The sequence below is a fragment of the Gorilla gorilla genome, chromosome 18 (assembly GCF_029281585.2).
Source record: "Gorilla gorilla gorilla isolate KB3781 chromosome 18, NHGRI_mGorGor1-v2.1_pri, whole genome shotgun sequence".
Taxonomy (NCBI): Eukaryota; Metazoa; Chordata; class Mammalia; order Primates; family Hominidae; genus Gorilla; species Gorilla gorilla.
Window position 1 is genome coordinate 98570163 of NC_073242.2, and position 27286 is coordinate 98597448.

General features: G+C 45.7%; 3 protein-coding genes across 7 annotated transcripts in view; 1 reads left to right on the forward strand and 2 right to left on the reverse strand.

Moving 5' to 3' along the window:
- NIP7 (nucleolar pre-rRNA processing protein NIP7) overlaps positions 1-25617 on the forward strand; it is a 29693-nt gene extending 4076 nt beyond the window's left edge. Inside the window, exon 5 of the mRNA XM_055366289.2 lies at positions 25447-25617. Coding sequence (XP_055222264.1) covers positions 25447-25473 — 27 coding nt within the window. The 3' untranslated portion in view covers positions 25474-25617. The remainder of the gene's footprint in view (positions 1-25446) is intronic.
- TMED6 (transmembrane p24 trafficking protein 6) lies at positions 2-12184 on the reverse strand. The gene is made up of 4 exons (XM_004057881.5): positions 8306-12184; positions 6276-6402; positions 4527-4675; positions 2-393 (listed from the first exon to the last, which is right to left on the reverse strand). Exons 1-4 carry the CDS (start codon positions 8516-8518, stop codon positions 160-162), a joined length of 723 nt encoding a protein of 240 aa, XP_004057929.3. The 5' UTR covers positions 8519-12184; the 3' UTR covers positions 2-159.
- Positions 12308-27286, reverse strand: part of TERF2 (telomeric repeat binding factor 2) — a 33141-nt gene continuing 18162 nt past the window's right edge. For 2 of the 5 annotated variants that reach the window (XM_019011983.4, XM_055366288.2), the window contains 4 exons: positions 26139-26531; positions 20740-20825; positions 14251-14294; positions 12308-13788 (listed from right to left, as the gene is read on the reverse strand). In XM_019011983.4, the coding sequence (XP_018867528.3) occupies positions 13630-13788; positions 14251-14294; positions 20740-20825; positions 26139-26531 (682 nt within the window). In that variant the 3' untranslated portion in view covers positions 12308-13629. Of the gene's footprint in view, positions 13789-14250; positions 14339-20739; positions 20826-26138; positions 26532-27286 lie in introns of those variants that run through there. The other 3 variants (XM_063699683.1, XM_019011984.4, XM_063699682.1) reach the window with 2 other exon arrangements.

Consider the following 27286-nt stretch of genomic DNA (forward strand, 5'->3'; position numbering starts at 1 on the left):
CTTTTTCATTGTTATTATTTTATTGCCATTTTGCTTTTTTAGATGTGTGCAGCAGACTAAAACATTAATGAGATAAATTGATTTTTGTCCCATAACATTACAAAGCTGATTCGACTAAGCCCCAGAAGAAAACAGCCAGGGTGCTATAGTCCCCTTAGCTTAGCATCTTGGCTTCTTTGTATCTGTAGTTGTCGGAACATTGAAGAGACGCTTCAAGAAATACAGTTGCAGGATCCCAGAAAGAATAATAAGGAGGCTCTGGGCTGTCGACCACCAGTTCACATAGTTATAGTTGGACTGGATAAGGAAAAAGTCAGCCATTTTTCTCATCCGGGCAAAGTTGTAGTATCGCCACATGTGAAAGATATTGTTCTGCACCTTTTGTGTGCTGTCCTATGAGAGAGACAACTTTAAAGGGGAGTCTTCCAAACCCCCATCTAGCCTCACCTGAGCGCTCACCAGCACTAACCTATCTCAAGTCAAATAATTTACCCATATGATTTTAAGATGTACAATACTATGATAGTTGTTAAATGTTGTGTTTGCTATGTATGAAATATGGTCTGGATTTGAGTTTAAAATTTTTGTTTTTGTTTTATGAGACAGGGTCTCACTTGTTTGCCCAGGCAGGAGTACAGTGGCGCAGTCACAGCTCACTGCAGCCTCAACCTTCTGCGCTCAAGTGATCTTCCCACCTCAGCCTCCCTAGTAGCTGGGACTACAGGCACATGCGACTACACCCAGCTAATTTTTTTTTTTTTTTTTTTTTATTGTAGAGACAGGGTTTTGCCATGTTGCCCAGGCTCATCTCGAACTCCTGGGCTCAAGAGATCCACCCACACTGGCCTCCCAAAGTGTTGGGATTATGGTCATGAGCCACTGCCCCGGCCTTCTGTTTTGTTTTTAAATAATGGAAAACTTCAGTACTCAAACTAGACAGCTCTTCCAGAGGACCTCTAGATGTAGATGTACTCAGCATGCCATCACCCTTCCAGGTGATGTTTTCTGTTCTCTGTATATGGTAGAAGACGAGGGCCTGTGGACTTTTTATTAAAAGGCCAGATGGTAAATACTTTTGGCTTTGCAGGCCCTTGTGACTGCTGAACTCTGCCATTGTAGTACAAAAGCAGCCACAGACAATATGTAATTGTCAAATGAGCATGGCTGTGTTTCAAGAAAACTTCCATTTACAAAAACAGGCAATGAGCTTTTGTGCATTTAGGAGAGACTATTAAGAAAGTGAAAAGTGGCCGGGCGCAGTGGCTCATACCTGTAATCCCAGCACTTTGGGAGGCTGAGGCGGGCGGATTACCTGAGATCAGGAGTTTAAGATCAGCCTGGCCAACATGGTGAAACCCCGTCTCTACTAAAAATAACAAAAATTAGCCAGGTGTGGTGGCACACGCCTGTAATCCCAGCTACTCGGGAGGCTGAGGCAGGAGAATTGCTTGAGCCCGGGAGGCGGAGGTTGCAGTGAGCTGAGATCGTGCCACTGTACTCCAGCCTGGCCGACAGCGCAAGACTCTGTCTTAACAAAAACAAAACAAAAAAAAAGTGAAAAGCGGCCGGGCACAGTGGCTCGTTCCTGTAATCTTAGCACTTTGGGAGGCCAAGTTGGGCAGATCACCTGAAGTCAAGAGTTCGAGACCAGCCTGGCCAACATAGTGATACCCCATCTCTACTAAAAATACAAAAATTAGCCAGGCGTGGTGGCACCCGCCTGTAATCCCAGCTACTTGGGAGACTGAAGCATAAGAATCACTTGAACCCGGGAGGCGGAGGTTGCAGTGAGCCAAAATTGTGCCACTGCATTCCAGCCTAGGTGACAAAGCGAGACTCTGTCTCAAAAAAATATAAATAAATAAATAAAAATACAAAAGTTAGCTGGGCATTGTGGCACACACCTGTAGTCCCAGCTACTCAGGAGGCCGAGGCAGGAGAATCGCTTGAACCTAGGAGGCAGAGGTTGCAGTGAGCCAAGATCATGCCACTGCACTCCAGCCTGGGAGACAGAATGAAACTCTGTCTCAAAAAAGAAAAAAGAAAGTGAAAAGACATTGCCAGAATGGGAGAAAATATCTGCAACTCACGTATCTTAGGAGGGATTTGTATCCAGAATATATAAACAAAATTCAACAATAAAAAGACAATTCAGGCAGGGCGCAGTGGCTCACACCTGTATTCCCAGCACTTTGAGAGATTGAGCTGGACAGATCACAAGGTCAGGAGTTCAAGACCAGCCTGACCAACATGGTGAAACCCCGTCTCTACTAAAAATACAAAATGTAGTTGGGCGTGGTGGCACGTGGCTGTAATGCCACCTACTCAGGAGGCTGAGGCAGGTGAATCACTTGAACCCAGGAGGCAAAGGTTGCAGTGAGCCGAGATCACACCACTGCACTCCAGCCTGGACGACAGAGTGACTCTCTCAAAAAAAAAAAAAAGTAAAATGGGCAAAGGATTTTAATTTTTTTGAGATAGGGTCTCACGGTCACAGCCTTGACATCCTGGGTTCAAGCAATTCTACCTAAGCCTCCCAAGTGGCTGGGACCACAAGTATGTGCCACCACACCCGGGTCATTTAAAAAGTTGTTTTGTTTGTAGAGACAGGGTCTTACCATGTTTCCCAGGCTAGTGTCAAACTCCTGGGCTCAAGCTATCCTACCTCAGCCTCACAAAGTGCTGGGATTACAGGTGTTGGGCCAACTGGCCTGGCCTAAAATGGGCAAAGGACTCGAACAGACATTTCTCCAAAGAAGAGAGATGGTCAATACGCACGTGAAAAGATGCTCAACATTAATCATTAGGGAAATGCAACTCAAAACCATAAGATAACATTTCACACCCACTAGGATGACTGTAACAAAAATAAGTGTTGATGAGGAAGTAGAGAAATTAGAACCTTCATACACTGCTAGCAAGAGTTTAAAATGGTTTAGCTACTGTGGAAAACAGTCTCCAGTAATTCCACTTTCAGGTATACACAAATGAAAACATGCTAACACAAAAACTTGCATGCAAATGTCCATAGCCACGTTATGATAGCCAAGAGGTGGAAAAACCTAAATATCCATCATGTCCATTAACTGATGAATGGATAAATAAAATGTGTATCCATAAAAGAGAATATTATTCAGCCATAAAAAGAAAAGTACTGATACATGCTACAACATGGATGAACGTTGAGAACATGCTAAATTAAAGAAGCCAGTCTTGGCTGGGCGCGGTGGCTCATACCTGTAATCCCAGCACTTTGGGAGGCTGAGGCGGGCCAATCACCTGAGGTCAGGAGTTTGAGACCAGCTTGGCCAACATGGTGAAACCCTGTCTCTACTAAAAATGCAAAAATTAGCCGTGCGTGGTGGCAGGTGCCTGTAATCCCAGCTACTTGGGAGGAGGAGAATCACTTGAACCCTGGAGGCGGAGGTTGCAGTGAGCTGAGGTTGCGCCATTGCACTCCAGCCTGGACAGCAAGAGCAAAACTCCGTCTCAAAAAATAATAAAAATAAGCCAGTCACAAAATCCCATGTACTGTGTGATTCCATTTAAATAAAGTGTATAGAGGCCAGCCACAGTGGCTCAAAGTGCTGATTAATCTCGGCGCAGTAGCTCATAATGCTGAGTAATCTCAGCTCAGTGGCTCAAAGTGCTGAATCTGCGCACTTTGGCAAGCCGAGGTGGGAGGATTGCTTGAGCGCGGGAGGTTGAGGCTGCAGTGAGCTGTGATCAAGCCACTGCACACTGCAGCCTAGACAAGAGTGAGACCCTGTCTCAAAAATTAAGTATAGAATAGGTAAATCTATAGAGACAGTAGAACAGTGATAGGCAGGCCTGGGGTAATAGAATGGAGAATGACTAATGGGGAGTGGGATTTTGAGGGTGGAGTGGGTGATAAACTTCCGGAATTAGATGCTGATAGTTGCACAGCCTTGTGAATATACTAAAAAACCACTGACTTACACACTTTTAGATGGTGTACGGTGTATGAATTATATCTCAATTTAAAGAAAAACAGGCAATGGGCCAGATTTGGCCTGTCAGCCATACATAGTTTGCCTACCCTTGGTATAAAACGAAGATGGAATTTCAAGAGCTTCAAGTCATAATTTATTTTGAGACGGTGACTTGCTGTATCCCAGACTGGAGTGTATGTAGTGGCGTGATCTCGGCTCACTGCAACCTCTGCCTCCCAGGTTCAAGTGATTCTCCTGCCTCAGCCTTCCGAGTAGCTGGGATTACAGGTGCGCATCACCACGCCCGGCTAATTTTTGTATTTTTAGTAGAGACAGGGTTTCACCATGTTGGCAAGGCTGGTTTCGAACTCCTGACCTCAGGTGATCCGCCCACCTCGGCCTCCCAAAGTGCTGGGATTACAGGCGTGAGCCACCGTGCCCAGCCAAGTCATAATTTATTAAGACATTCACATCCCCTTGCCTGTTTGGTTTCTACCTAAATGAAGTCATCTTCCCTCTGAAGTTAAAAATCAGTTTCCACAGATGTTTCTCTTCCACAAAACACTTCCTTACCTCTATTGCATCCAGAGTATCATTCAGTTGTTTTCTTTCCTTCTGTTTGTGATCAGTCTCAGGCGCCTCATAGAAGACTCCAAAGTTGAGGTACACTTGCACAGAACCGAAGTGATTATGCTGATTACTTAGACAAAGCTGATAAAAACCTGTAGGAATTCTTAGATCATTACCAAGTCTTTGGTCTCCTCCCCTTTGTTAAGGATTCCCTGGAGGTATCTGTCCTCTAGTTTTGGAATTCTACTACAGGACCTTCTTTTTACTTAGAAAGTACAAAGATCCTGTTTTTGACATGGAAGACACAGACCTTATGTTAAACTTATACTAAATATTACTTACTATATTTGGCCAAATTTTAGTAACTCGTTCTTTCCATACTGGGTAGTGGCAAACAATGTTTTCTCTTTAACATATAATTCCCACATCTTGTATTAAGGAACTCCTGCTCAACAGATTGAGTTGAAGTTAAGAGCATGGTGTTTGCCTGGTCCTTGTACACCATTAGAGCTAGGGACACCATCTTGAACTTGAAATTAGGAAAGACAAAAAAAAAAAAATGGATGCATAGTGCATGAAAGCAGCTCTCCTGGAGTGATTGCCTCCAAGGCGGTGTGTACAGTGACTCATGGTTTGGTTATATCTGTTGGGGCTGGGGTTGCCTCCCTTTGTGTGTGCGGGGGGAGGGGGGCGCGGGGTGGGGAGCAGGTGGGAAGGAGCGAGGTGGAGAGGACCGGTGGAAGATGGGTGGGGTGGGATTAGAAAGGTGTGGCAGTGTTTGAAAGTCAAAATGATTGGAAGGCACTACTGGCATGTAGGGGCCAAAGATGTTCAAGATCTTTTTTTTTTTTTTTTTTTTTTTTAGACGAGTCTTGCTCTGTTGTCCAGACTGGAGTGCAATGGCGCGCTCTCGGCCCACTGCAGTCTCTGCCTCCAGGTTTAAGCGATTCTCTTGCCTCAGCCTCCCGGGTAGCTGGGATTACAGGCGCCTGCCACCACACCCAGCTAATTTTTGTATTTTTAGTAGAGACGGGGTTTCACCATATTGGTCAGGCTGGTCGCAAACTCCTGACCTCAGGTGATCCGCCCACCTCCACCTCCCAAAGTGCTGAGATTACAGGTGTGAGCCACCGCGCCCGGCCTGTTCAAGATCTTTTAACACTGATACATATGCTGTGCTTCATAGTGAAGGACTGTCTGATGCCCCTGTTGAGAAAATGTCTTTTTTAGTGCAGCTGGCTATTAAAGAGGGCAGTTAAGACACTGGTGCTCTCCAAAGTGGGACAGGCTTGACCTGGCTGGAGGAGTGCTTTGTTGTGGAGTGTGGATATCTCACATGGATATCATGCATTTTCTTTTGTTCTGAATCTGCTCTTAGTAACTGACTCAAATATTCTGATGACTGGAAAGAAATGCTTCCCTGTAATCCATTTGTTAATTGGAATTCTGTATTATAAATGGGTCTCTGTTTTTTGGTCACTTTCCCAGAATCTGATCAACTGGAGATGATGAGATAAAATTGAGCTGCTGAACCCTAGAGTTAGAATGCTCACCTGGAGTGTTGCCCGCAAATCGTCAGTAGACTGCCACTTGGCATCCTTGGAGGTCAGCAGCCTCCAGGAACACTGGTTTTTGGTGTTAAAGGCTGAATTTTTTTCCTACTGTTAAAACATCTCTGTATACTTCCTCATTATTTCTGTAATTTCATAGGACCCTATGATTATTATAATAGCCATGGTAATGAAAACAGACCTGTCTCTTGGGTAGAGAAGTTAATCTGGCCCCGAACACCCTGGGAGGTGTCTATGAGAAATCCCTGTGGGTTATGTGCCGTGGCAGCAACATGCCGGTCATGTGACATCCCCACTGTCCGCTGAACCTGCCAAGACACATTAAATAGGTAGCAGAACCCCTGCTACATCACGAGGAAGCCAGCTGAGTGGTAAGATTGACGTCCCACAGGCATCAGCACAGCAGTCTCTGTCTGGGGTGGGACTGCCCAACCCCCTGCTGGGGTTTGGAGTTGATTGGAGGATTCTGAGGTATCACAGTGATGGTGTTAAGGGGAGGCAGCACAGCATTGCTGAACGTCTGCAATGTAAGAAACAGTACAGCAGGACAAAGAACTGCCCAGAATGCCAACAGCACCCGTGTGAAAAAGAAGACATGCCTTGCTCGGAACACACAGCTAGTGTGGATCCATTAAAATGTATGATTCTGGGCTGGGCGCGGTGGCTCATGCCTGTAATCCCAGCACTTTGGGAGGCCGAGGCGGGCAGATTACAAGGTCAGGAGTTCGAGACCAGCCTGGCTAACATGGTGAAAGCCCATCTCTACTTAAAAAATACAAAAATTAGCCTGGCATGGTGGCGTGCGCCTATAATCCCAGCTACTTTGGAGGCTGAGGCAGGAGAATTGCTTGAACCCGGGAGGCAGGGATTGCAGTGACTCGAGATCATGCCACTGCACTCCAGCCTGAGCGACACAGCAACACTCTGTCAAAAAAAAAAAAAAAAAAAGTACGATTCTGGCTGTAGAATTTTTTATTTTTTTTGAGACGGAGTCTTGCTCTGTCACCCAGGCTGGAGTGCAGTGGAGTGATCTTGGCTCACTGCAACCTCCACCTCCCAGGTTCAAGCAATTCTCCTGCGTCAGCCACCCAAGTAGCTGGGATTACAGACACATGCCACCAAGCCCGGCTAATTTTTGTATTTTTAGTAGAGATGCGTTTTTACCATATTGGCCAAGGTGGTCTCAAACTCCTGACCTCAGGTGATCCGCCTGCCTCAGCCTCCCAAAGTGCTGGGATGACAGGTGTGAGCCACCGCACCCGGCCTGGCTGTAGAGTTCTTGAATGAACTTGCTTGGTGGTTGAGCTCCCCAGTGATGTCCCAGATTTGGGCATTTGCTGCTTGGCAGTGCACACCTACAACAAGCACTCCATGGACACTCGCTCCCAAGCTAGATCTTGATTAGCCCAGGCCACAGTGAGCTTAGTAGTGGCTGCTGTTCTAATAGAAATTCAGAGGTAAGAAAAGTCTCTGATAAGTTTATTTAAAATAAATGTTACAGTGGAGTAAGATCAACAAAGTCTATTACTATGTAAACAAAAATTAGAAAGTTAACAGATTTCTAAGATAAAGAACAAAGGAAATGAACAGCCTCTAACTTTCATACTGAGTTCACCATCCTTGGACAGCATGATATAAGACCGTAGTATGGGTAAAAGTACTTGACCTTTGAATAAGTAACTTGAAAACACTTACCGTCCTAAAAAAAAAAAAAAAAAAAATAGGATTAACTGGCCAAATACAGAAAACTCGACCTAGTGAATCTCTGACTTGCCAGAATTGTTCCTAAAGGCAGCAGAAACTTTACTCCCCCACCCCATAAGCTGAAGCAGCCTTCTTTGAAATCTCTGGATCAGTCTCCAAAGCACCATTATCCAATTTTGTTTTAATATATTAAAAATGTATTCTCTCCCCTCTCATCCCCAAATCCGAGTACATGTAATGATTACCTCTTCAGGGAGAGGCACCCCGTCTGCCCCACGGCTTTGAGCATGGCCCCTGATGTGAGAAGCCAAACCATATGTTTTAACTCCTGTTGGTGATTATTCACCCAGCTGGAGTTTCCCTCTAACTGCAGGTCCATTTCATTAACAGGTGGGGAATCACCACATAATAAAGACAACCAGACCTTGTTTTGGCCTAAAACCTGACTCACTTTATGAGTAAAGGAGAAAAAAAAAAGCCCCCCATTATGGCCAGTCACCCACATACCTCGTAACTGAAATAGAAGTATCCAGTCTGGTGGGCAAATTGCCAAAAGCATTCCGTGCCTCCTGGAGGGATCATGATGGCAAAGTCATATCGATCAGCTCCACGGAAGAGTGGCTGGTCCCCAGAGCCACTTAGAGGTTCTGTCTTCTGGCTCCTGGCAGACGTCACTAGATTCAGAACGACCAGCCCAGCCCCAAAGAGCAAAGGGGACATGCCGCTTTCTGGAGCCTCCTCTGCAGGTGAACTGCTCGCAGCCCAGGGGAATCAAGTCGTTCAGACAACCACTGGGCTAATGATTAACTCCACCAGTCACATTACGGCCCATTTCAGGGCCACACATAGATATTCATAATAGAACTGCCATGATACTCCCATGTTTGGCTCACAGGAGGAAATTTTGCTTTGACCTCAAAAACTCAGTGGCTTACCAAACCTACTTCATGGGTGCTACATAGAATCTACCACCTCAGAAGAGGTCTTTCCACCCTTCATTAGGGCTGTCATTTTTTAGTTCCTGCTTCTTGGGGATATAATACTGGGTAAGTTTACAACTTTCTGAATACACTGACAAAAGTTGGCTGGGGAGATTGTTCTCTTACATCAAATTGCTCCTATAAACATATGGGGCAACACTTCTCTCTCCCCAATGCTGCAGCTCAGAGCAAATCACAGCATATGTGTGCAAAGATGTAAATGGATGAATACAGTGCCAGAGGATGGTGCTCAGACCCCTCCACTGACAGTCCTCGTCCTGATGCCTTTCACCTAACAGTCACCTAAAACTATCCAAACCCACTGAAAGACAATTATATTATCCAAAGCCTCAATCTTTTTTTTTTCTGAGATGGAGCATAGCTTTGTCACCCAGGCTGGAGTGCAGTGGCACGATCTCTGCTCGCTGCAACCTCCACCTCCCCGGTTCAAGCGATTCTCCTGCCTCAGCCTCCTGAGTAGCTGGAATTACAGGTGCCTACCACCATGCCTGGCTAAGTTTTGAATTTTTAGTAGAGACAGGGTTTTACTATGTTGGCCAGGCTGGTCTCGAACTCCTGACCTCAAGTAATCCACCCGCCTTGGCCTCCCAGAATGCTGGGATTACAGGCATGAGCCACAGCGCCCAGCCTTGATCTTTCTTTTATTCAGGGCTTCTTCAGCACCCATGGGGGGAAAAAGCTATCCAGAACCCACTTAAAGACAATTATATTATTCACATCCTTAATCTTTATTCTTTTATTCATGATTTCAACACCCACCTCCTTCATGGCAGGCACTGAGCTAAGATTTACCTGCATCTTATTTTATTCTCACAATAGCCCTGCAAGGGAGGTATTGTGAGCTCTGGCATTAGAGATGAGGACACAGACATTCAGAGATTCCAGTGGTGGCTCACGCTCCCACAAGCACACCTGGCAGAGCTGGGTCCCCGGTGGGGGCTCATGCTCTTAACCACCAGGCAGGACAGTGTTTCTCATTCTCAAGCTGTCAGTCTCTGAGTTCTGACACTGCCTAACCATTTTTCAGTCCTAATCTTTTTTTTTTTTTTTTTTGGCTTCCTTGAGATGGTATCACTCTGTCTTCCAGGCTGGAGTGCAGTGGCACAAACATAGCTCACTGCAGCCTCACCCTCTTGGGCTCAAATGATCCTCCCACCTCAGCCTCCCAAGTAGCTGGACCCACAGGAGTGCACCACCACACCTGGCTGATTTTTGTATTGTTTGTAGAGACGAGGTTTTGCCATGTTGCCTAGGTTGGTCTCAAACTCCTGGGCTCAAGTGATCCCCATGCTTTGGCCTCCTGAAGTGCTAGGATTACAGGTGTGAGCCACCGCGCCTAGCCTTAGTCATAATCTTAAAAAACAAAAAACAAAACAGCATTAACACCTTCCAGCAATTATTTGCATTGACTCAGTGTCACAAGCTAAGTAGGCAGCAAACAGACTCTATACATGGGGTTCAGTTCTAGCAAAGGCCAAATGACAGCACAGCACTCTGGGAGCACAGTGGCTCTATGGCAGTCTTGCTCAAGTGATAGAAGAGTCTGGGAACTTCTATCAGCACACGTGGCACAGGCATCCCCCACCTGAGTCCCACCACCATCACAGTCCTAGGACTGGTCATGTCATAAGCAGTGATTTGGTTTCGGCGAAACAATCGTCAGTTCATAGTAAGTTTTATAGTTCTACAGAAGCTGTAAGCATAGTTTTATCTTTGTACACATTTCAATAACTATAATAAAAACAACACTGAATTATGTGAAAAAATATTAATGAACATAGGCATTCTCAAGTTTAAGAAACACTGATGCCGGGCACGGTGGCTCACGCCTGTAATCCCAGCACTTTGGGAGGCTGAGGCGGGCGGATCACGAGGTCAGGAGATCGAGACCATCCTGGCTAACACGGTGAAACCCCATCTCTACGAAAAATACAAAAAATTAGCCAGGTGCGGTGGCGGGTGCCTGTAGTCCCAGCTACTCAGGAGGCTGAGGCAGGAGAATGGTGTGAACCCAGAGGCGGAGCTTGCAGTGAGCTGAGATAGCGCCACTGCACTCCAGCCTGGGTGACAGAGTGAGACTCCATTTCATAAATAAATAAATAAATGAATAAATAAAAAGAAACACTGATTAGGATATTTTGTTTCCCTAAATGCATCAGTTTCACTCCTCTACCTGGAGAGCGCCATTGAATCACATGAGAGTTAAGGGGAGAAAAGCTTCTGGATTCTAATCTGGTTCAGAGGGAGACCAAACCAGCTGCAGGCAGAAGGCGGCTGGCCTGAAAGGAGCTCAAGTTCTCAACTTCTCCCTGTGGTTTCAGTTGGGGTTGGTTGATAGAACAACAATAGGTACTAAACCCCAAAATGCAGTTAATAGGTAATAAAGCTGTATGAAGTTTCCAACTTGTAACTAATGGATGAATTTTTTTTTTTTTTTTGAGATGGAGTCTCACTCTATCACCCAGGCTGGAGTGCAGTGGTGCGATCTCGGTTTATTGCAACCTCCACCTCCCCGGTTCAAGCAATTCTCCTGCCTCAGCCTCCCGAGTAGCTGGGACTACAGGCGCCTGCCACCATGCCTGGCTAATTTTGTATTTTTCAAAATTTTTAATTTTAAACTTTTTTTTTTTTTTTTTTTTTTGAGAAGGAGTTTTGCTCTTTTTGCCCAGGCTGGAGTGCAATGGCACCATCTCCGCTCATCACAACCTCCGCCTCCCAAGTTCAAGCAATTCTCCTGCCTCAGCCTCCCGAGAGGTCGGGATTACAGGCGCCTGCCACCATGGCTGGCTAAGTTATTGTATTTTTAGTAGAGATGGGGTTTCACCATGTTGGCCAGGCTGGTCTTGAACTCCTGACCTCAGGTGATCCTACCCTTCTTGGCCTCGCAAAGTGCTGGGATTACAGGGGTGAGCCACGGCTCCCAGCCAGTTTTGTTTTGTTTTGAGATAGAGTCTCGCTTTGTTGCCCAGGCTGGAGTGCAGTGGCATGATCTTGGCTCGTTGCAACCTCCATCTCCCGAGTTCAAGCGATTCTTGTGCCTCAGCCTCCTGAATAGCTGGGATTACAGGCACCCGCCACCACGCCCAGCTAATTTTTGTATTTTTAGTACATAGGGTTTTACTATGTTGGCTGCGCTGGTCTCAAACTCCTGACCTCAAGTGATCCTCCTGCCTCGGCCTCCCAGAGTGCTGGGATTACAGGCATTAGCCACCATGCCTGGCCTAATGGATGAATTTTAGAACTTTAGCATTTCTTTAAACCTTGCCTTTCACTCACTCAGAAGTGAGAAAGGGGGAATTCTTTTGTCCCCAGAAATGATATATGAGGAAACTGAAAGGTTAAGAGGAAACTTCCATATCATCTGTTTGACATAGCTTCCAAGGATTAAAACATTCAATAAAGTCTGACATCAGCTTCTTGATCAAAATAGTTCAGCAAAGTTTGTTTAACATTTTGCTACCTCCCTCTGTGAATACATGCTGTGCTGCAATTAAACAGCTACTTACAGTTGAGAGAAGCAAGACTTTAATGAAGAATGCTACAAGTATGGACAATAATTAGTTCTCACCTTTTAAAAAAAGATTACAGAAAACACTTTACTGAATTTTTTTGCTAAAAAGACAGTCTTTAAGGGTGTCCGGGAGAGACAGCAAGCACAACACAGTACAAAAGGAGAAGGGAATGTTGAATTCCAGTGCAAGACACGAACACAGCACAATTAGGGAATCAGGAGGAAGCAACCATTTCACAAAGAATGAAATTAGGCATTTATATTCAATCAGGATTTTTTTTAAGCTTTAAAAGTCCAGCATAAGGAAGGGAATTGGGAAAAGAGGCAGGGGACAGGGGGCAGGGGATCAGGGAACTAAGCTTATCTACAATCACCATTTTACCAAAAAACACACTGGTTCAACCACATGAGAAGTGGAGGATTAACCTGCCTACATAGCCCAGCAGATGTTGAGAGCAAATGCCAAGGCAGACAGGTCTAGGGTTGATGTCACGACTGGCTAAAGAGTTTTTAAAGGGAATCTTATTCCACAAGGACTGGTCTGTCATCAACCTGGGTTCATAACAGACTAAGTTCCTTTGCATTTGCATCAGAAGGCCAGAACTTGACGTGGAACAAATTTACTCCAAATAATACTCACATTGCTGGTTTTAACATGTCATGGAGTCACAAGTGGCTCCTAATAGACTTCACCATTTCCTAGGAGAAGGTTCTACAGATTACCAGGGATTTAAATTTAAGCAAACCACTAAAGAAGGGAAATGCTAATGATATTCTGGCACTGCACAAGCTGTGTGCCTGTCATCTCTGCCAAGGACATGGGTGGACTTGGCTCTGCTTCTTAGCTCCATGATCTCCAACAGTGATGAAGTGGAAATGGGACCTCCCCCACGTCGAAGGAGGTTGCCCAAAATTCTCATCCCAGCCCAGCTTCTGAAAGAAACAGCAGATGCCAGGCACGGTGGCTCATGCCTGTAATCCCAGCACTTTGGGAGGCCGAGGTGGGTGGATCACGAGGTCAGGAGATCGAGACCATCCTGGCTAACACGGTGAAACCCCGTCTCTACTAAAAATACAAAACATTAGCCAGGCGTGATGGCGGGCGCCTGTAGTCCCAGCTACTCGGGAGGCTGAGGCAGGAGAATGGCGTGAGCCCGGGAGACGGAGGTCGCAGTGAGCCGAGATCACGCCACTGCACTCCAGCCTGGGTGACAGAGCGAGACTCTGTCTCAAAAAAAAAAAAAAAAGAAAGAGCAGACTATCAGGGGCTATTATTAGGAACCATGCTCCTGTGAATTCTGTGGAAATGAAAGCCTGTTTCAGTTCATGCCAAGTCTTTTCATGGTCCGCCAGCGATCCTTAATCATCACAGCTGTTCGGTTAACAAACGGGTAATTTTTAGAAATGGCAGCCCAGTTTCCTTCCCCATATTTCTGCACTCCAGCCTTGACCCACTCGCTTTCTTCTACAGTCCACTTCTGCAAAAGAAAACCAAAAGATTTATCACCACCTTTCCTCTCCACTTACTTACATTTTCTCCAATGTAGTGATAAGGTAAACTCAAGAATCCCAGAAGAATCATCTGAACCTGAAATCACAGCTTATGTTTTTAAAATACGGAATGGACAGGATATGAGCACTGTGGATCTGGACACAGGAATTCTTGATGTCCTGCCATTTGATCCTCAAGTAACAATCGCTTCTGCATTCCAAACTGCAAACATATCTACATCATTCATGTTCCGGAAAATGTGTCATCTGTTTTCCTAGTCTTTTCTTCCAGAAGATAATTATTACTTTAACTTAGTTTGGATTATCTGAAAATCTCAAAAAAAGGTTTTTACTGGGTACATAACCAGTCTATACCTGTGAGACAGGGCGCGTATTTTGCCTCTGCTCTACCCACATAACCAGTATCAGAAAAGAGAATTTTAAATTACCTGCTTTTTTGTTATATTGGTTGTACTGTCTTCATCTGGTGCTGCTGGAAAACATTAAAAGTAGACTCATTTCAGAGTTCACCTTTCTCTGCACAAACCACAAGAAAAAGACACGGAATGTCCCCAAAGGGAAAACTTTTTCAAATTTCACAAGCATTGAGAAGAGAAAGGATATCACTAAAGGATAATTTACTTTTCTCCTTTATTTGCAAACACCAGTCACTTCAGCCTATGAGAACCTGTACAATGCAAGTGCTTTACAAACAGGCATCCGTAAATGCTGGCTAGTGATGGGTTTCAAGCTCTTCAGTAAAATCAACGTCGTTTTCTTTTTTTTTTTTTTTTTTTTTTTTTTTTTTTTTTTTTTTGAGACGGAGTCTCGCTCCGTTCCCCAGGCTGGAGTGCAGTGGCGCTATCTTGGCTCACTGCAAGCTCCGCCTCCCAGGTTCACGCCATTCTCCTGCCTCAGCCTCCCGAGTAGCTGGAACTACAGGCGCCCGCCACCACGCCTGGCTAATTTTTGTTTGTTTGTTTGTTTGTTTGAGACGGAGTCTCGCTCTGTCGCCCAGGCTGGAGTGCAGTGGAGCGATCTCGGCTCACTGCAAGCTCCGCCTCCCAGGCTCACACCATTCTCCTGCCTCAGCCTCCCGAGTAGCTGGGACTACAGGCGCCCACCACTACGCCCGGCTAATTTTTTTGTATTTTTAGTACAGACCGGGTTTCACTGTGTTAACCAGGAATGGTCTCCATCTCCCGACCTCATGATCCGCCCATCTCGGCCTTCCAAAGTGCTGGGATTACAGGCATGAGCCACCGTGCCCGGCTAATTTTTGTATTTTTAGTAGAGACAGGGTTTCACTGTGTTAGCCAGGGTGGTATCAATCTCCTGACCTAGTGATCCACCCACCTCGGCCTCCCAAAGTGCTGGGATTCCAGGTGTGAACCACCATGCCTGGCCCCAACATCGTTTTCTAAAATTACTGAGGGAACGTCATATTTAAAACCCTTATGTATATATATGTCTACATATACATATAGGTATTAGTGTGTGTATGTATATATACAGTCGTATGTTGCTTAACAATGGGGATATGTTCTGAGAAATGCATCGTTTGGTGATTTCATCCTTGTGTGACTTACACAAACCTAGATGGTAGAGCCTAGGCTCTAGCCTGCAACTTCTTATCTACAGAGAAAGTATCTGACAACTGCTAACTCATGTCCCATGTCTAACAACATGGCTTTCTCAACTTTTAAAGGACTAGAGTCATCCACTGGACTTAGGAACCAAAAACATTGGTGCAACTCCAAATAAAAGTAACAAACATGTATTCTTCCACTGCTATAACAGTCCTAATCCCCTTAATCTTACCAATTACTATTACCTTAGCTAACCTCTGCAAAAAAGGAATATGCCTATGATATATGGTGTAGCCTATTTTTCCGCTACAAACCTGTACAGCATGTGACATGCAACTGTGACACAATGGTAAATATTGTGTATCTAAACATATCTAAACATAGACAAAGTAATGCACTGCACTACAATGTTACAATGCCTATGACATCTACAATGTCACTAGGCGATATGAATTTTTCAGCTCTATATATAACCTAATGGGACCACCGTCACCATATATGCAGTCCATCGTTCACCAAAATTTTGTTATGTGGCACATGACTATAGGTGTGTTTATATGTATAATTTCTGCATTATAACCCCTTGCTAACCACTGCTTTGAAATCACATAGTTTTGGCTGGGTGTGGTGGCTCACACCTGTAATCCCAGCACTTTGGGAGGCCGAGGCGGGAGGATCACTTGAGGTCAGGAGTTCGAGACTAGTCTGGACAACATGGCAAAACTCCTCTACTAAAAATATGAAAATTAGCTGGGAGTGGTGGCACATATCTATAGTCCCAACTACTCGGGAGGTTGAGGCAGGAGAATCGCTTGAACCCAGGAGGCGGAGGTTGCGGTGAGGCAAGATTGCACCACTGCACCCCAGCCTGGGCAACAGAGCGAGACTCTGTCTCAAAAAAAAAAAAAAAAGAAATCATATGGTTTTGCTGTTTTGTACTAAAATTTTCTTTTTTTTCCTTCATTTTTAAATCTTCCTCTTACTATCATTCCCAATTTTTTTTTTTTTTTTTTTTTTTTTTTTTTTTGCCCAGGCTGGAGTGCAGTGGTGCAATCTCAGCTCACTGCAACCTCTGCCTCCCGGGTTCAAGCTATTCTCCTGCCTCAGCCTCCTGAGTAGCTGGGACTACAGGCGCCTGCCACCACGCCCGGCTAATTTCTGTATTTTTAGTAGAGACAGGGTTTCGCCATATTGGCCATGCTGGTGTCGAACTTCTGACCTTGTGATCCGCCTGCCTCGGCTTTCAAAAGTGCTGGGATTACAGGCGTGAGCCACCAATCCTGGCCTAAATTTTTTTTGTTTGTATTTTTTGTAGAGATGGAGTTTTGCCATCTTGCCCAAGCTGGTCTCCAACCCCTGAGTTCAAGGAATCCGCCTGCCTCGGCCTCCCAAAGTGCTGGGATTACAGGCATGAGCCACTACGCCCAGCCTAGAATTTTCAAGTCCTTGTTCATTTTATAGAAGTACAATTTGGGTCTGGGCGGTGGCTCACACCTGTAATCCCAACACTTTGGGAGGCTGAGGCTGGTGGATCACTTGAGGTCAGGAGTTCGAGACCAGCCTGGCCAACATGGTGAAACTCTGTCTCTACTAAAAATACAAAAATTAGCTGGGCGTGGTGGCACATGCCTGTAATCCCAGCTACTGGGGAGGCTGAGGCAGGAGAATCACTTGAACCTGGGAGACAGAGGTTGCAGTGAGCCGAGATCGCACCAATGCACTCTAGCCTGGGCAAAGAAGCAAAACTCTGTCTCAAAAAAAAAAAAAGTACAATTTGGTTCAGTTCCCTAAACAAAAGAATGGGATAATAATTATTGCTTTCCACTTCCATGCAAGAGGAAGCTTGAGATCTTCTCAAGCTCCCCTTCTCACCTTATAGATAAGAGATCAGGCCTCAAAACACACAAACCAAGATGATTTTTTTTCCTTTTTTTTTTTTTTTGAGACAGAGTCTTGCTCTGTCGCCCAGGCTGGAGTGCAGTGGCACAATCTCAGCTCACTGCAAGCTCCGCCTCCCGGGTTCACGCCATCCTCCTGCCTCAGCCTCCCGAGTAGCTGGGACTGCAGGCGCCTGCCACCACGCCCAGCTAATTTTTTCATATTTTTTTTAGTAGAGACAGGGTTTCACCGTGTTAGCCAGGATGGTCTCGATCTCCTGACCTTGTGATCCGCCCGCCTCGGCCTCCCAAAGTGCTGGGTTTACAGTCATGAGCCACTGAGTCCGGCAACCTCTGGATTTTTTAAAAGACCAGAGGGAGGCTGGGTGTGGTGGCTCACATCTATAATTCCAGCACTTTGGAGGCTGAGACGGGTGGATCACTTAAGGCCAGGAGTTCAAGACCAGCCTGGCCAACATGGTGAAACCCCGTCTCTACTAAAAATACAAAAATTAGCTGGGCGTGGTGGCAGGTGCCTGTAGTCCCAGCTACTTGGGATTTGTTAGCTTTAGAAACCTGCTTTCACTGTAGTATGAAGTAGTTCATAATTTAAAAGTAATCTGTTCCTGGCCAGGTGCAGTGGCTTATACCTGTAATCCCAGCACTTTGGGAGGCCAAGGCGGGTGGATCACCTGAGGTCAGGAGTTCGAGACCAGCCTGACCAACATGGTGAAACCCCGTCTCTACTAAAAATACAAAAATTAGCTGGGTGTGGTGGCGCATACCTGTAATCCGAGCTACTCAGGAGGCTGAGGCAGGAGAATCACTTGAACCTAGGAGATGGAGGTTGCAATGAGCCAAGACAGTGCCATTGCACTCCAGCCTGAGTGACAAGGCAAAACTCCGTCTCAAAAAAAAAAAAATTAATAAAAATTTTAAAAAAAAGTAATCTGTTCCTGTCAGTGTCCCTTTTCCAGAGCATCTTCTTCCATTGTTTAGGAGATACTGCTTAGGACACCACCATCTGCTGAGGCAGACATTCTAGCAGGTTTCATGTTTATGTAATGTTGCCTTTTCTATCTTTTTTTTTTTTTTGAGACGGAGTCTCGCTCTGTCACCCAGCCTGGAGTGCAGTGGCGCGATCTCCGCTCACCACGACGTAGGCCTCCGGGGTTCAAGTGATTCTCCTGCCTCAGCCTCCCGAGTAGCTGGGATTACAGGCGTGAGCCACCATGCCCAGCTAATTTTGTATTTTTAGTAAAGATGCGGTTCTCCATGTTGGTCAGGCTGGTCTCGAACTCCCGACCTCAGATGATCTGCCCGCATCAGCTTCCCAAAGTGCTGGGATTACAGGTGTGAGCCACTGCACACAGCTTCTAGAAGTTTTATATCCTGTTGTTTTTAAATATTTAATGTCATTTTTCTTGTTTTTCTGTTACTTCCCCCACTTTCCACATGATCTTATCTTGCCAACTACATTTTTGCCAATGAAGGTAATTGTCAAGGACAAAACCTCTGGGACTGGCAAAGGATTATTGTTGCTATGTTACAAAAGTCTTCACAATCCCCTACATTAAGGTTTAGCCCTTAGATATTTCCATTAGAATGCAAAATGTGGTGGGAAGAGATTCTAACGCAAATGCTATGAAGTTATTAATTACGGAAGTTTCTCTCTGTCTCTTTTTTTTATTTTTTTATTATTATTATACTTTAAGTTTTAGGGTACATGTGCACAATGTGCAGGTTAGTTACATATGTATACATGTGCCATGCTGGTGTGCTGCACCCATTAACTCGTCATTTAGCATTAGGTATATCTCCTAATACTATCCCTCCCCCCTCCCCCCACCCCATCTCTCTTTATTTTTTGAGACAAAGTCTCACTGAGTTACCCAGTTGAGTGCAATGGTATGATCACTGCCCATTGTAGCCTCAACCTCTGGGGCTCAGTCTCCCAAGTAGCTGGGACTACAGGTGTGTGACACCATGCCTGGCTAATTTTTTTTTTTTTTTTTTTTTTTTTTTTGTAGATAGGGGTTCTCATTATATTGTCCAGACTGGTCTCTAATTCTTAGGCTCAAGCAATCCTCCCACCTCAGCCTCTCCAAGTGACGGGGATTATACGCGTGAGCCACCATGCCTAGCCAGAAAAGTTTCTTATCACAGAAAAAAAAAATGGAGCTGGGCACAGTGGTTCATGGCTGTAGTCCCAGCACTTTGGGAGGCTGAGGCGAGCAGATCACTTGAGGTCAGGAGTTTGAGAGCAGCCTGCCCAACATGGTGAAAACCCGACTACTAAAAATACAAAAATTAGCCGGGCGTGGTGCGACACACCTGCAATCCCAGCTACTCAGGAGGCTGAGTCATGAGAATCACTTGAACCTGGAAGGCGGAGGTTGCAGTGAGCCGAGATCGCACCATTGCACTCCAGCCTGGGCAACAAAGTGAGACTCCATCTCAAAAAAAAAAGAAAAAAAAAGAAAAAAGAAAACAATTTTGGTAGGGTATGGTATGGTGGCTCACAAGTATAGTCCCAGCACTTTGGGAGGATGAGGCGGACAGCTTGAGCCCAGGAGTTCGAGATCATACTGGCCAACATGGTGAAACCCTGTCTCTACTAAAAATACAAAAAAAGATTAGCTGGGCATGGTGGCAAGGGCCTGTAGTCCCCGATACTCCAGAGGCTAAGGTGGGAGAATTGCTTTAGCCCAAGATGTCATGGCTACAGTGAGCCAAGATCACACCACTGCATTCCAGCTTGGATGAGAGTGAGACCCTGTCTCAAAAAAAAAAAAAGGATTTATATATAGAAACTGTTAAGATTTTTTTTTCTTTAAACAAGAAATGCAGGGAATGACCCCCTACTACCACATCTAATTGAAGGATTTTAGGAAGAACATCAACTATAATTAAATATCATAGGCGTTATTAAAACAAAACCAAGAACTCTCTTTAAACATAAGGCGTTACTCTGACAGTCTCCATTATTTAATGGGAGAGGACATCAGACTGACTCCTTGACCAGGGCACAGTGACTCACATCTGTAATCCCAGCACTCTGGGAGGCTGAGGTGGGAGGATTGCTTGAGCCCAAGAGTTTGAGACCAGCCTGAGCAACAAAGTGAGACCACATCTCTACAAAAAGTGAAAAAAACAGCCAGGTGTGGTGGTGCACACCTGCAGTCCCAGCTACTCAGGAGGCTGAGGCAGGAGGATCACTTGAGCCCAGAAGGTTGAAGCTCAGTGAGCCATGTTTACACCACTGCATTCCAGCCTGGGTGACAGAGCAAGACCCTGTCTGAAAAAGGAAAAAAAAAAAAAACTGATTCTTCATGAATTAAAATGAGATCGGGAACTTACTGAACTTTTTCTAGTTTGGAGACAAGCAGCTTCTGGAATATTAACATGACAGTAACATGCATCTGTACTTCAGCAAGCATCAAGAAGAGGCCAAGGAGAATCTTCTGCTTACCCTGAACTTGAAACAGTTCATCCTCTTCCACCCAAGTCTCCTTTTCTTCAACCCCATTAGAGCTGTTCCACTTGCCTTTGGGTACTCTGAGGGGAGATCAAGGAGAGCACAGGTATAAAACAAATTCATCCTGGATTGTCCCAGATTCTGGCCTTGGCTCACTCTTGGCCCTGTACTCCTTCCTGTCCCGTTCTGACCACAATCGAGGTTCGCCTGCATGCACCTCCCAAAGCCACTGTCCTTTCTCCTGGCTGGCCAGGCATCTCCACGTAACACCCCTCAGGCTACAGGATACCCTTCAAATTCAGCACTGAGTACATCAAGCACATCACCACCCCTCTAAAAAATCTGTTCATTTTCCTGTTTTTTTGCTTGTTTGGTTTTGACTCTTTTAAAGGTCTCAGTATTTTTCTGATTTAGAACCTGCAAACCCCTCCCTCTCTTCCTTGGACATGCCTTCTTCCTATATCTGGACTGATTTTTCCATTTCCATTCCCCCTTGTTCAAGCTCACAGCGCCTTTCATCAGTATTCCACTAGCCTCTTAACTAGAGTCTCTGCCGCTAGGCTCTTCCCCTTCCAAAGCCAAAGATGATTTTAGGACAATCACCCTAAAATTACCACATGCCTCTTCTATTCCCTAATGGCTTCTCTCTGCCTGAACAATGGCATCTATATGCCTGTATGGGGGAGTCCAGACCATCCAGTCTGGCCCGTCAGTTTCTAACCAACCGCCCCACGATGCCCACACCTGTGCACACAGCACAGCCACACTGTTCTGCTCTTTCTTCCTCCCATAAGCTCTGTACTTTCCTGCCTCTCTGCAGCCCCTCTGCTTGGGAGTCCCTTCCCTGCTAAGCGACATCTCATCCATCTTTCAAGGCCATGGTTCTCAGTGAAGCCTCCTCTAACTACCAACCACAACACACACAGAAAGCCTTTCTCCTCCCACCTGCAGTGCTGTTTCCACCATACCAAGTGCCACTTTGCAGTGTGCCCCTAACCAGGACCGCCTCGAAGGCGGGGGCCACATCTTCCTTTGTCCATCCCAAACACATAGCATACCCAGCACAGTAACACAGACCCCAATGTGAGCTGGAGACATATTAGCTGAACTAATATTGCGATTGTCAGAGAGCCACAAGGGAGTTATACCATCAAAGATTAGAGTAAAAAGCAAACAAGAATCCTTCCTGTGAACATGAAACGTTAAATGCTTGGGTGTGGCTAAAAAAAGTACAAAAGCTGAAAATAACCCCAAACTCAAATTATTCAATGAAAATTATAGCCCATTTCTTCTAATCAACTTTGCATTTACCTGATTAATAACTGCCCTGGGAACAGAGCAAAGCACATGTCTGACCTCAGAATTATAACATCTTTTACAAACACGGAAAGTGTCTGAATTCAGAGTCTTGAGGGATTTATATAAATCAAATGACCCGCAAAAGTTAACCAAGAATAGAGACAAATTTCTGTATTCTTCGCCCGCCATGAAGAAAAAACTTATTTTTAATGCTGTTTGGGTATTTTGCAAATGAATAATAAAAGCAAGTTGATGAATAAGTACGTAGGCTTGAAAAAATTCCTCGAGTTCCATAAGTTTTCTATGAAATTACTTAACTAAGTGGCTGAGACAAATGGTAGACCTAACTTTCTCTTGTTTTTACATTGGATCTTATCCCCAAATGTTACTTGGGAATAATTTGCTTGAGACAAAGTGAAAACATTTTACAGGAGGTTTTTCCTTCTCAGGATATTCTTGTGTTAATGACTATTCATATATAAAAATCAGATGGGGTTACAGTTTGTTTTCTATGTGCTTATCCCAGTGCTGGAATAAAACCAGTTGGAACCTCAGTCCCCAGCTCGTCCGTCATGTTCCCTGAGTGGCTGTCCTCCCTCCCTGCACAGTCTTCACAGGTCACCTTCTCCCTGTCCTCTGTTGAACTCTCAGCACTATTACCTGTATAAATACATGCTTTGGTGGTGATTTCACAAGACCTCTGACTTCCAGGTGATGTGTTCACTGCCTCTCCTGACTTCCCAAGTGGACGGGGCTGAGATCTGGCCGCTCCTCCTAACTGTAATGGGCTGAGTGGTCCTGGCCAAGTCAGGCCACTTCCTGGTCCTTGTGCTCCTGACTGGCAGTTTGAACATGAAGAGCAATGGTCTAGCAAGTGTTGGCAAGCTACAGTCTGGCTGCTGTGGCTTGTGTACCATGAAGCTTGGGGTGAGAATGGCAAGCCCGTTTTTTAAGGGTTGTAACAAAAAACAAAAAAAGACGGTCGGGAGCAGTGGCTCACGTCTGTAATCCCAGCAGTTTGAGAGGCCCAGGCAGGCAGATTGCTTAAGTCCAGGAGTTCGAGACCAGCCTACATAGTCAAACCCCATCTGTACAAAATATACAAAAATTAGCCAGGTGCGGTGGCACGCACCTGTGGTCCCAGTTACTGGGATGGGGGCGGGGATGGTGGCTGAGGTAGGAGAATCACTTGAACCTGGGAGGCAGAGGTTGCAGTGAGCCGAGATTGTGCCACTGTACTCCAGCCTAGGTGACAGAGCGAGACCCTGTCTCAAGAAAAAAAGAAAAAGAAAAAACAAGAAAAGAATATGGAACAGACAGACAACTCATGTGGCCCAAAATGCCTAAAATGTTACCCTCTGCTGGCTTTTTACAGGTGTTTTGGGTATCACTCCTTAACATGCAAGAACAAAGAATCCTTATTTTACTTGGTGAATAAATACCTAGTAAGCACATGCTATGTGCAAGGTGCCGTGGGAGATACAAGATCGGGGCATGATGGCCCTGTCCAGGTGACACTGCCAACCCTGCCTTCCCTCCTGATCCCACTGCCCCTCCCTGCTCCCTGGCAGCGGTCTCCAGTCTCCAGCCTCCCTCCCTCCCTTCCCTGAGTGGGGTCTCATCAGGCCTTCCAATTCGTTGTATTAGAATTATCTGGGGCATGGTTTAAAAAGCAGATTAAAGGGCATTCTCCTGCCTCTTCTAATTCAGTAGCCAGGAGCCTGGGAATATGTATTTTTTGAGCATTCCACAGGTCATTGTGTCATGAAGCCCAGCTTGAGAGCCTCTGCCTGACACACTAGACTACAGAAATCCCAGGCCTGGCCCATCTAGCATGCAGACTCTCCTACCTTCACTCTTCCTATGCACCGTATTCTCCTACCATAGGCTCCATGACACTCTGAGGGGCACACCAGGCTTTCTCATGCCTGTACGTAAGGAGCTCCCACTGCGTAGAGTCCCCCAGCCCCCAACACGCTTGACGACCTTCTGCTCATCCTTCCCAGGCCAGCTCAATGTTTGTTCCTCTATAAGATCTGAGCCACCTAAAACCTTGCTGAGTAGGCTCAGCTTTTCTTCCCATAAGCGGCCAGGGCACCTCACACATACTTATTTAGAGCAGGGACACTGACCCTTTTTTTCCGTAAAGGGCCAGATAGTATTTTCACATTGCAAGCCTGTCTCTGCTGTGGCTACTCAACAAACTACCAATGAACAGAAAGCAGCCCTAGATAATACATTGATGATGGGTGTGACTGTGTTCCAATAAAACTTTATTTACAAAAACAGGCAGTAGGCTGATTTCGCCCCAGGGCCACAGCTTGCCAACCCCTGCTGCTTTAGGGGATTCATTAGACTTAATATCCTTGACATATGAGAGAGGGTGTCTGTCTGAAACCTTCACAAATCCTCCCATTTACAAAATTACTGTAATCTCGCACTCTCCTGTTTCCTCATCTGTTCCCGGGAGCAATACCTATAGTGCACAGGATTGCTGTGAGAAGCCAATGAGATCCTGTATCAAATGAGAATAACATGCATGGAGCTGCATCCACTGCCCAGCAGCTATGCCCATTTGCCAGCCGGTGACTCACTTCCACATACAAGTAGTGGTGACATAGTGCAAATCTGTGCCTGAGGATAAATCACTTATCAGATGCCACAGCCCTTTGGGGCACCAAGTACAATGCATGCCAGACCACAGGTCCCCAAATAATACAACACAGAGCAGAGGCAGAGGTGGCCTTGGGAGATCCATAAGGTGGATCACTAGTGCTGACCAGGGAGGAATCTGTGGAGGAAGGAGAAGTTGTTTTTGTTTTTGTTTTTTAGAGACGGAGTCACACTCTGTTGCCCAGCCTGGAGTGCAGTGGTGCAATCTTGGCTCACTGTGCAGCCTCCGCCTCCCGGGTTCCAGTAATTCTCCTGCCTCAGCTTCCCAAGTAGCTGGGACTACAGGCGCCCACCACCACGCCTGGCGAATTTTTGTATTTTTAGTAGAGACGGAGTTTCATCATGTTGGCCAGGCTGCTCTCAAACTCCTGACCTCAGGTAATCTGCCTGCCTCAGCCTCCCAAAGTGCTGGGATTACAGGTGTGAGCCAGCGCACCCAGCCTAAGGAAGGAGAATTGTAAGAGAGGCAACTTGTTGTACGTGGTATACAGGCCATGGGCTTTTCTGTCAAGACTGACTTGGATTAAAAATCCAAAGCCCATCTTTGCCACTTTTAGCTGTGTGACTTCAGGTGAGCTAAGAACTTTTCTGAGCCCTTCTCCTCTGTGTAATGGGGCTAATATATCATCACCTCAGAGTGAGGATTGTAGTGACTCAGTAAGATGATACATGAAAGTGCTCTGCCCCCAGAAAGCACTTCATCAACAACGGCTTTTCTCCCCTTTAAAGGACAAATGGGATTTGGACAAGCAATGATGAAGGGATGACGGTCCACTGTGGGGAATGAGAGGAAGCAAAAGTACAGTGGTAGAAACAAACAACATGTTCCAGAGAGCAAGCAGGCCAGTCTGCCTGGAGGGAGGATCCGCCACAGGACACAAAGGTAAGCAAAACTCAAAGCCAGGATAAGAATCACAATGGGGAGCAAAATTAAAGTATTCTAGCCACTGCCCCACAGTACCTAGCAGGACATGGCAGATTAGTAAGTATTCACTGAACTTGCCAAGTCTCAAATGCTCAGAAGGGTGCAAAATTATACATATTCATCAGTCTCTTTTTAAGGGTCAAAGTATAATGTGGCCCAATGCAAACAAATTTCTTTTAACACACAAGACTAATGTTTAGAAGTCAAGACACTCAGATGTTTGCTAAAAATGAAAGCAGCGATGAGTAGGAGGCTCTGAAACCTTTCCATTCCCACTCATGCCCTAATGCAAGGCTTGGAAGCCCACATGCAGGGCTTCAGAACCGGCAGGGATGGCTACGTCGTCACTGACCACTCCTGCGTCACATTCTAGCAGTCTGAGCAAGCCTTGGTGGTGAGTAACTTAGCTGAAAGTTACTTCATTCACGGAAGTAATACCAGGCCCAACCAGGACCACCAACCAGCCCCAAAATTTCTACAAAGAAGGTCTTCATACTTGGGATTCTTCTCTCCAGGGAGGGGTTGGTTGAGAACGGTGGGCTTGGATGGTGGCGCTGGAGCGGCCTCCTGGGAGGAGTTGAGGCCTGCGCTGGGCTCAGTATTCTGGCTGTCCTCCTCCAAGACCAATCTGCTTATTGTCATGCGCTTGTTCTTGGGCTGCAGTTCCGAGCCACCCTCACCGTCAGCCGGGGCTGAACTTCCGTTTTCATCTTTTCTGGGTCTCTTGTTTTTGAGGGCTGGTGATGCTGGGAGAGCTTGAGTAGGAAGAACCAGATCCTTCTGGTCCAGTTTTGCAAAGGCTGCCTCAGAATCCTGTGCACCAGACAGAGTCTTGAAAGCTGCTTTCAGAGTCATCATTCCAATGGTGGTTGGAGGATTCCGTAGCTGCCTGCAAATAAAGCATAGGCACAAAGATGTTTTTCACCACTGTTGATGCTCATCCAAACAGCCACAACTTTTTTGAAGTTTGAAGCTTCAAATTCCAGTTGAGGAGGCTTTAAATGCAATATGTAAGTTGTATTATGAATTTAAAACTCCAAGTTAGAGAACCTTTATTTTACTTCTCATTTTATTTTTAGAGATAGGGTCTGGGTCTGTCCTAGACAGTAGATAGGACAGAGAGATAGGATACAGTGGCACGAACACAGCTCACTATATCCTAGAACTCCTGGGCTCAAGCGATCCACCCACCTCAGCCTCCCAAAGTGCTGGGATTACAGGCGTGATCCACCACACCCGGCCTACAACACACTTACGAGCAGGATCTTGAGAATTCTCAGAGTAAAAGGCATGTCACACAGTCTTGGAACAATGAGAAACTGCCTTTTAAAAATAAAGTTCATCTATCATTTGGAACAGTTAGTATGCTTTAGGGATAAACTGTTAGGAGGGGGGCAAACTGGCAGCCTGCAGGCCAAATCCATTTGGCAGCCTGTCTTGTTGTCTAACCAACATGAAAAAAAAAATTTTTTTAAGTGGATCAACTGTTAACATCCAAAAATTGGGAAATCTCATGGAAAACCCTGGACATCTCATACAAAAATCTGAGCACCTGAAGCATGAGCATCCTCGGATACTCCCACAGAGCAAAAACCACAAGAAGCTGAAAAGCACATCCCCCGGTTCCCAGCCCCATGCTCTCAG

Excerpts from the sequence above, each read along its gene's own strand:
- TMED6 (XM_004057881.5), bottom strand. The coding sequence starts at position 8,518 with ATGTCCCCTTTGCTCTTTGGGGCTGGGCTGGTCGTTCTGAATCTAGTG. Across the intron at positions 6,403-8,305 it reads ACTTCTATTTCAGTTACGAG|GTTCAGCGGACAGTGGGGAT; the intron begins GTATGTGGGTGA and ends GTGTCTTGGCAG. Across the intron at positions 4,676-6,275 it reads CTTCTCTACCCAAGAGACAG|GTTTTTATCAGCTTTGTCTA; the intron begins GTCTGTTTTCAT and ends GAATTCCTACAG.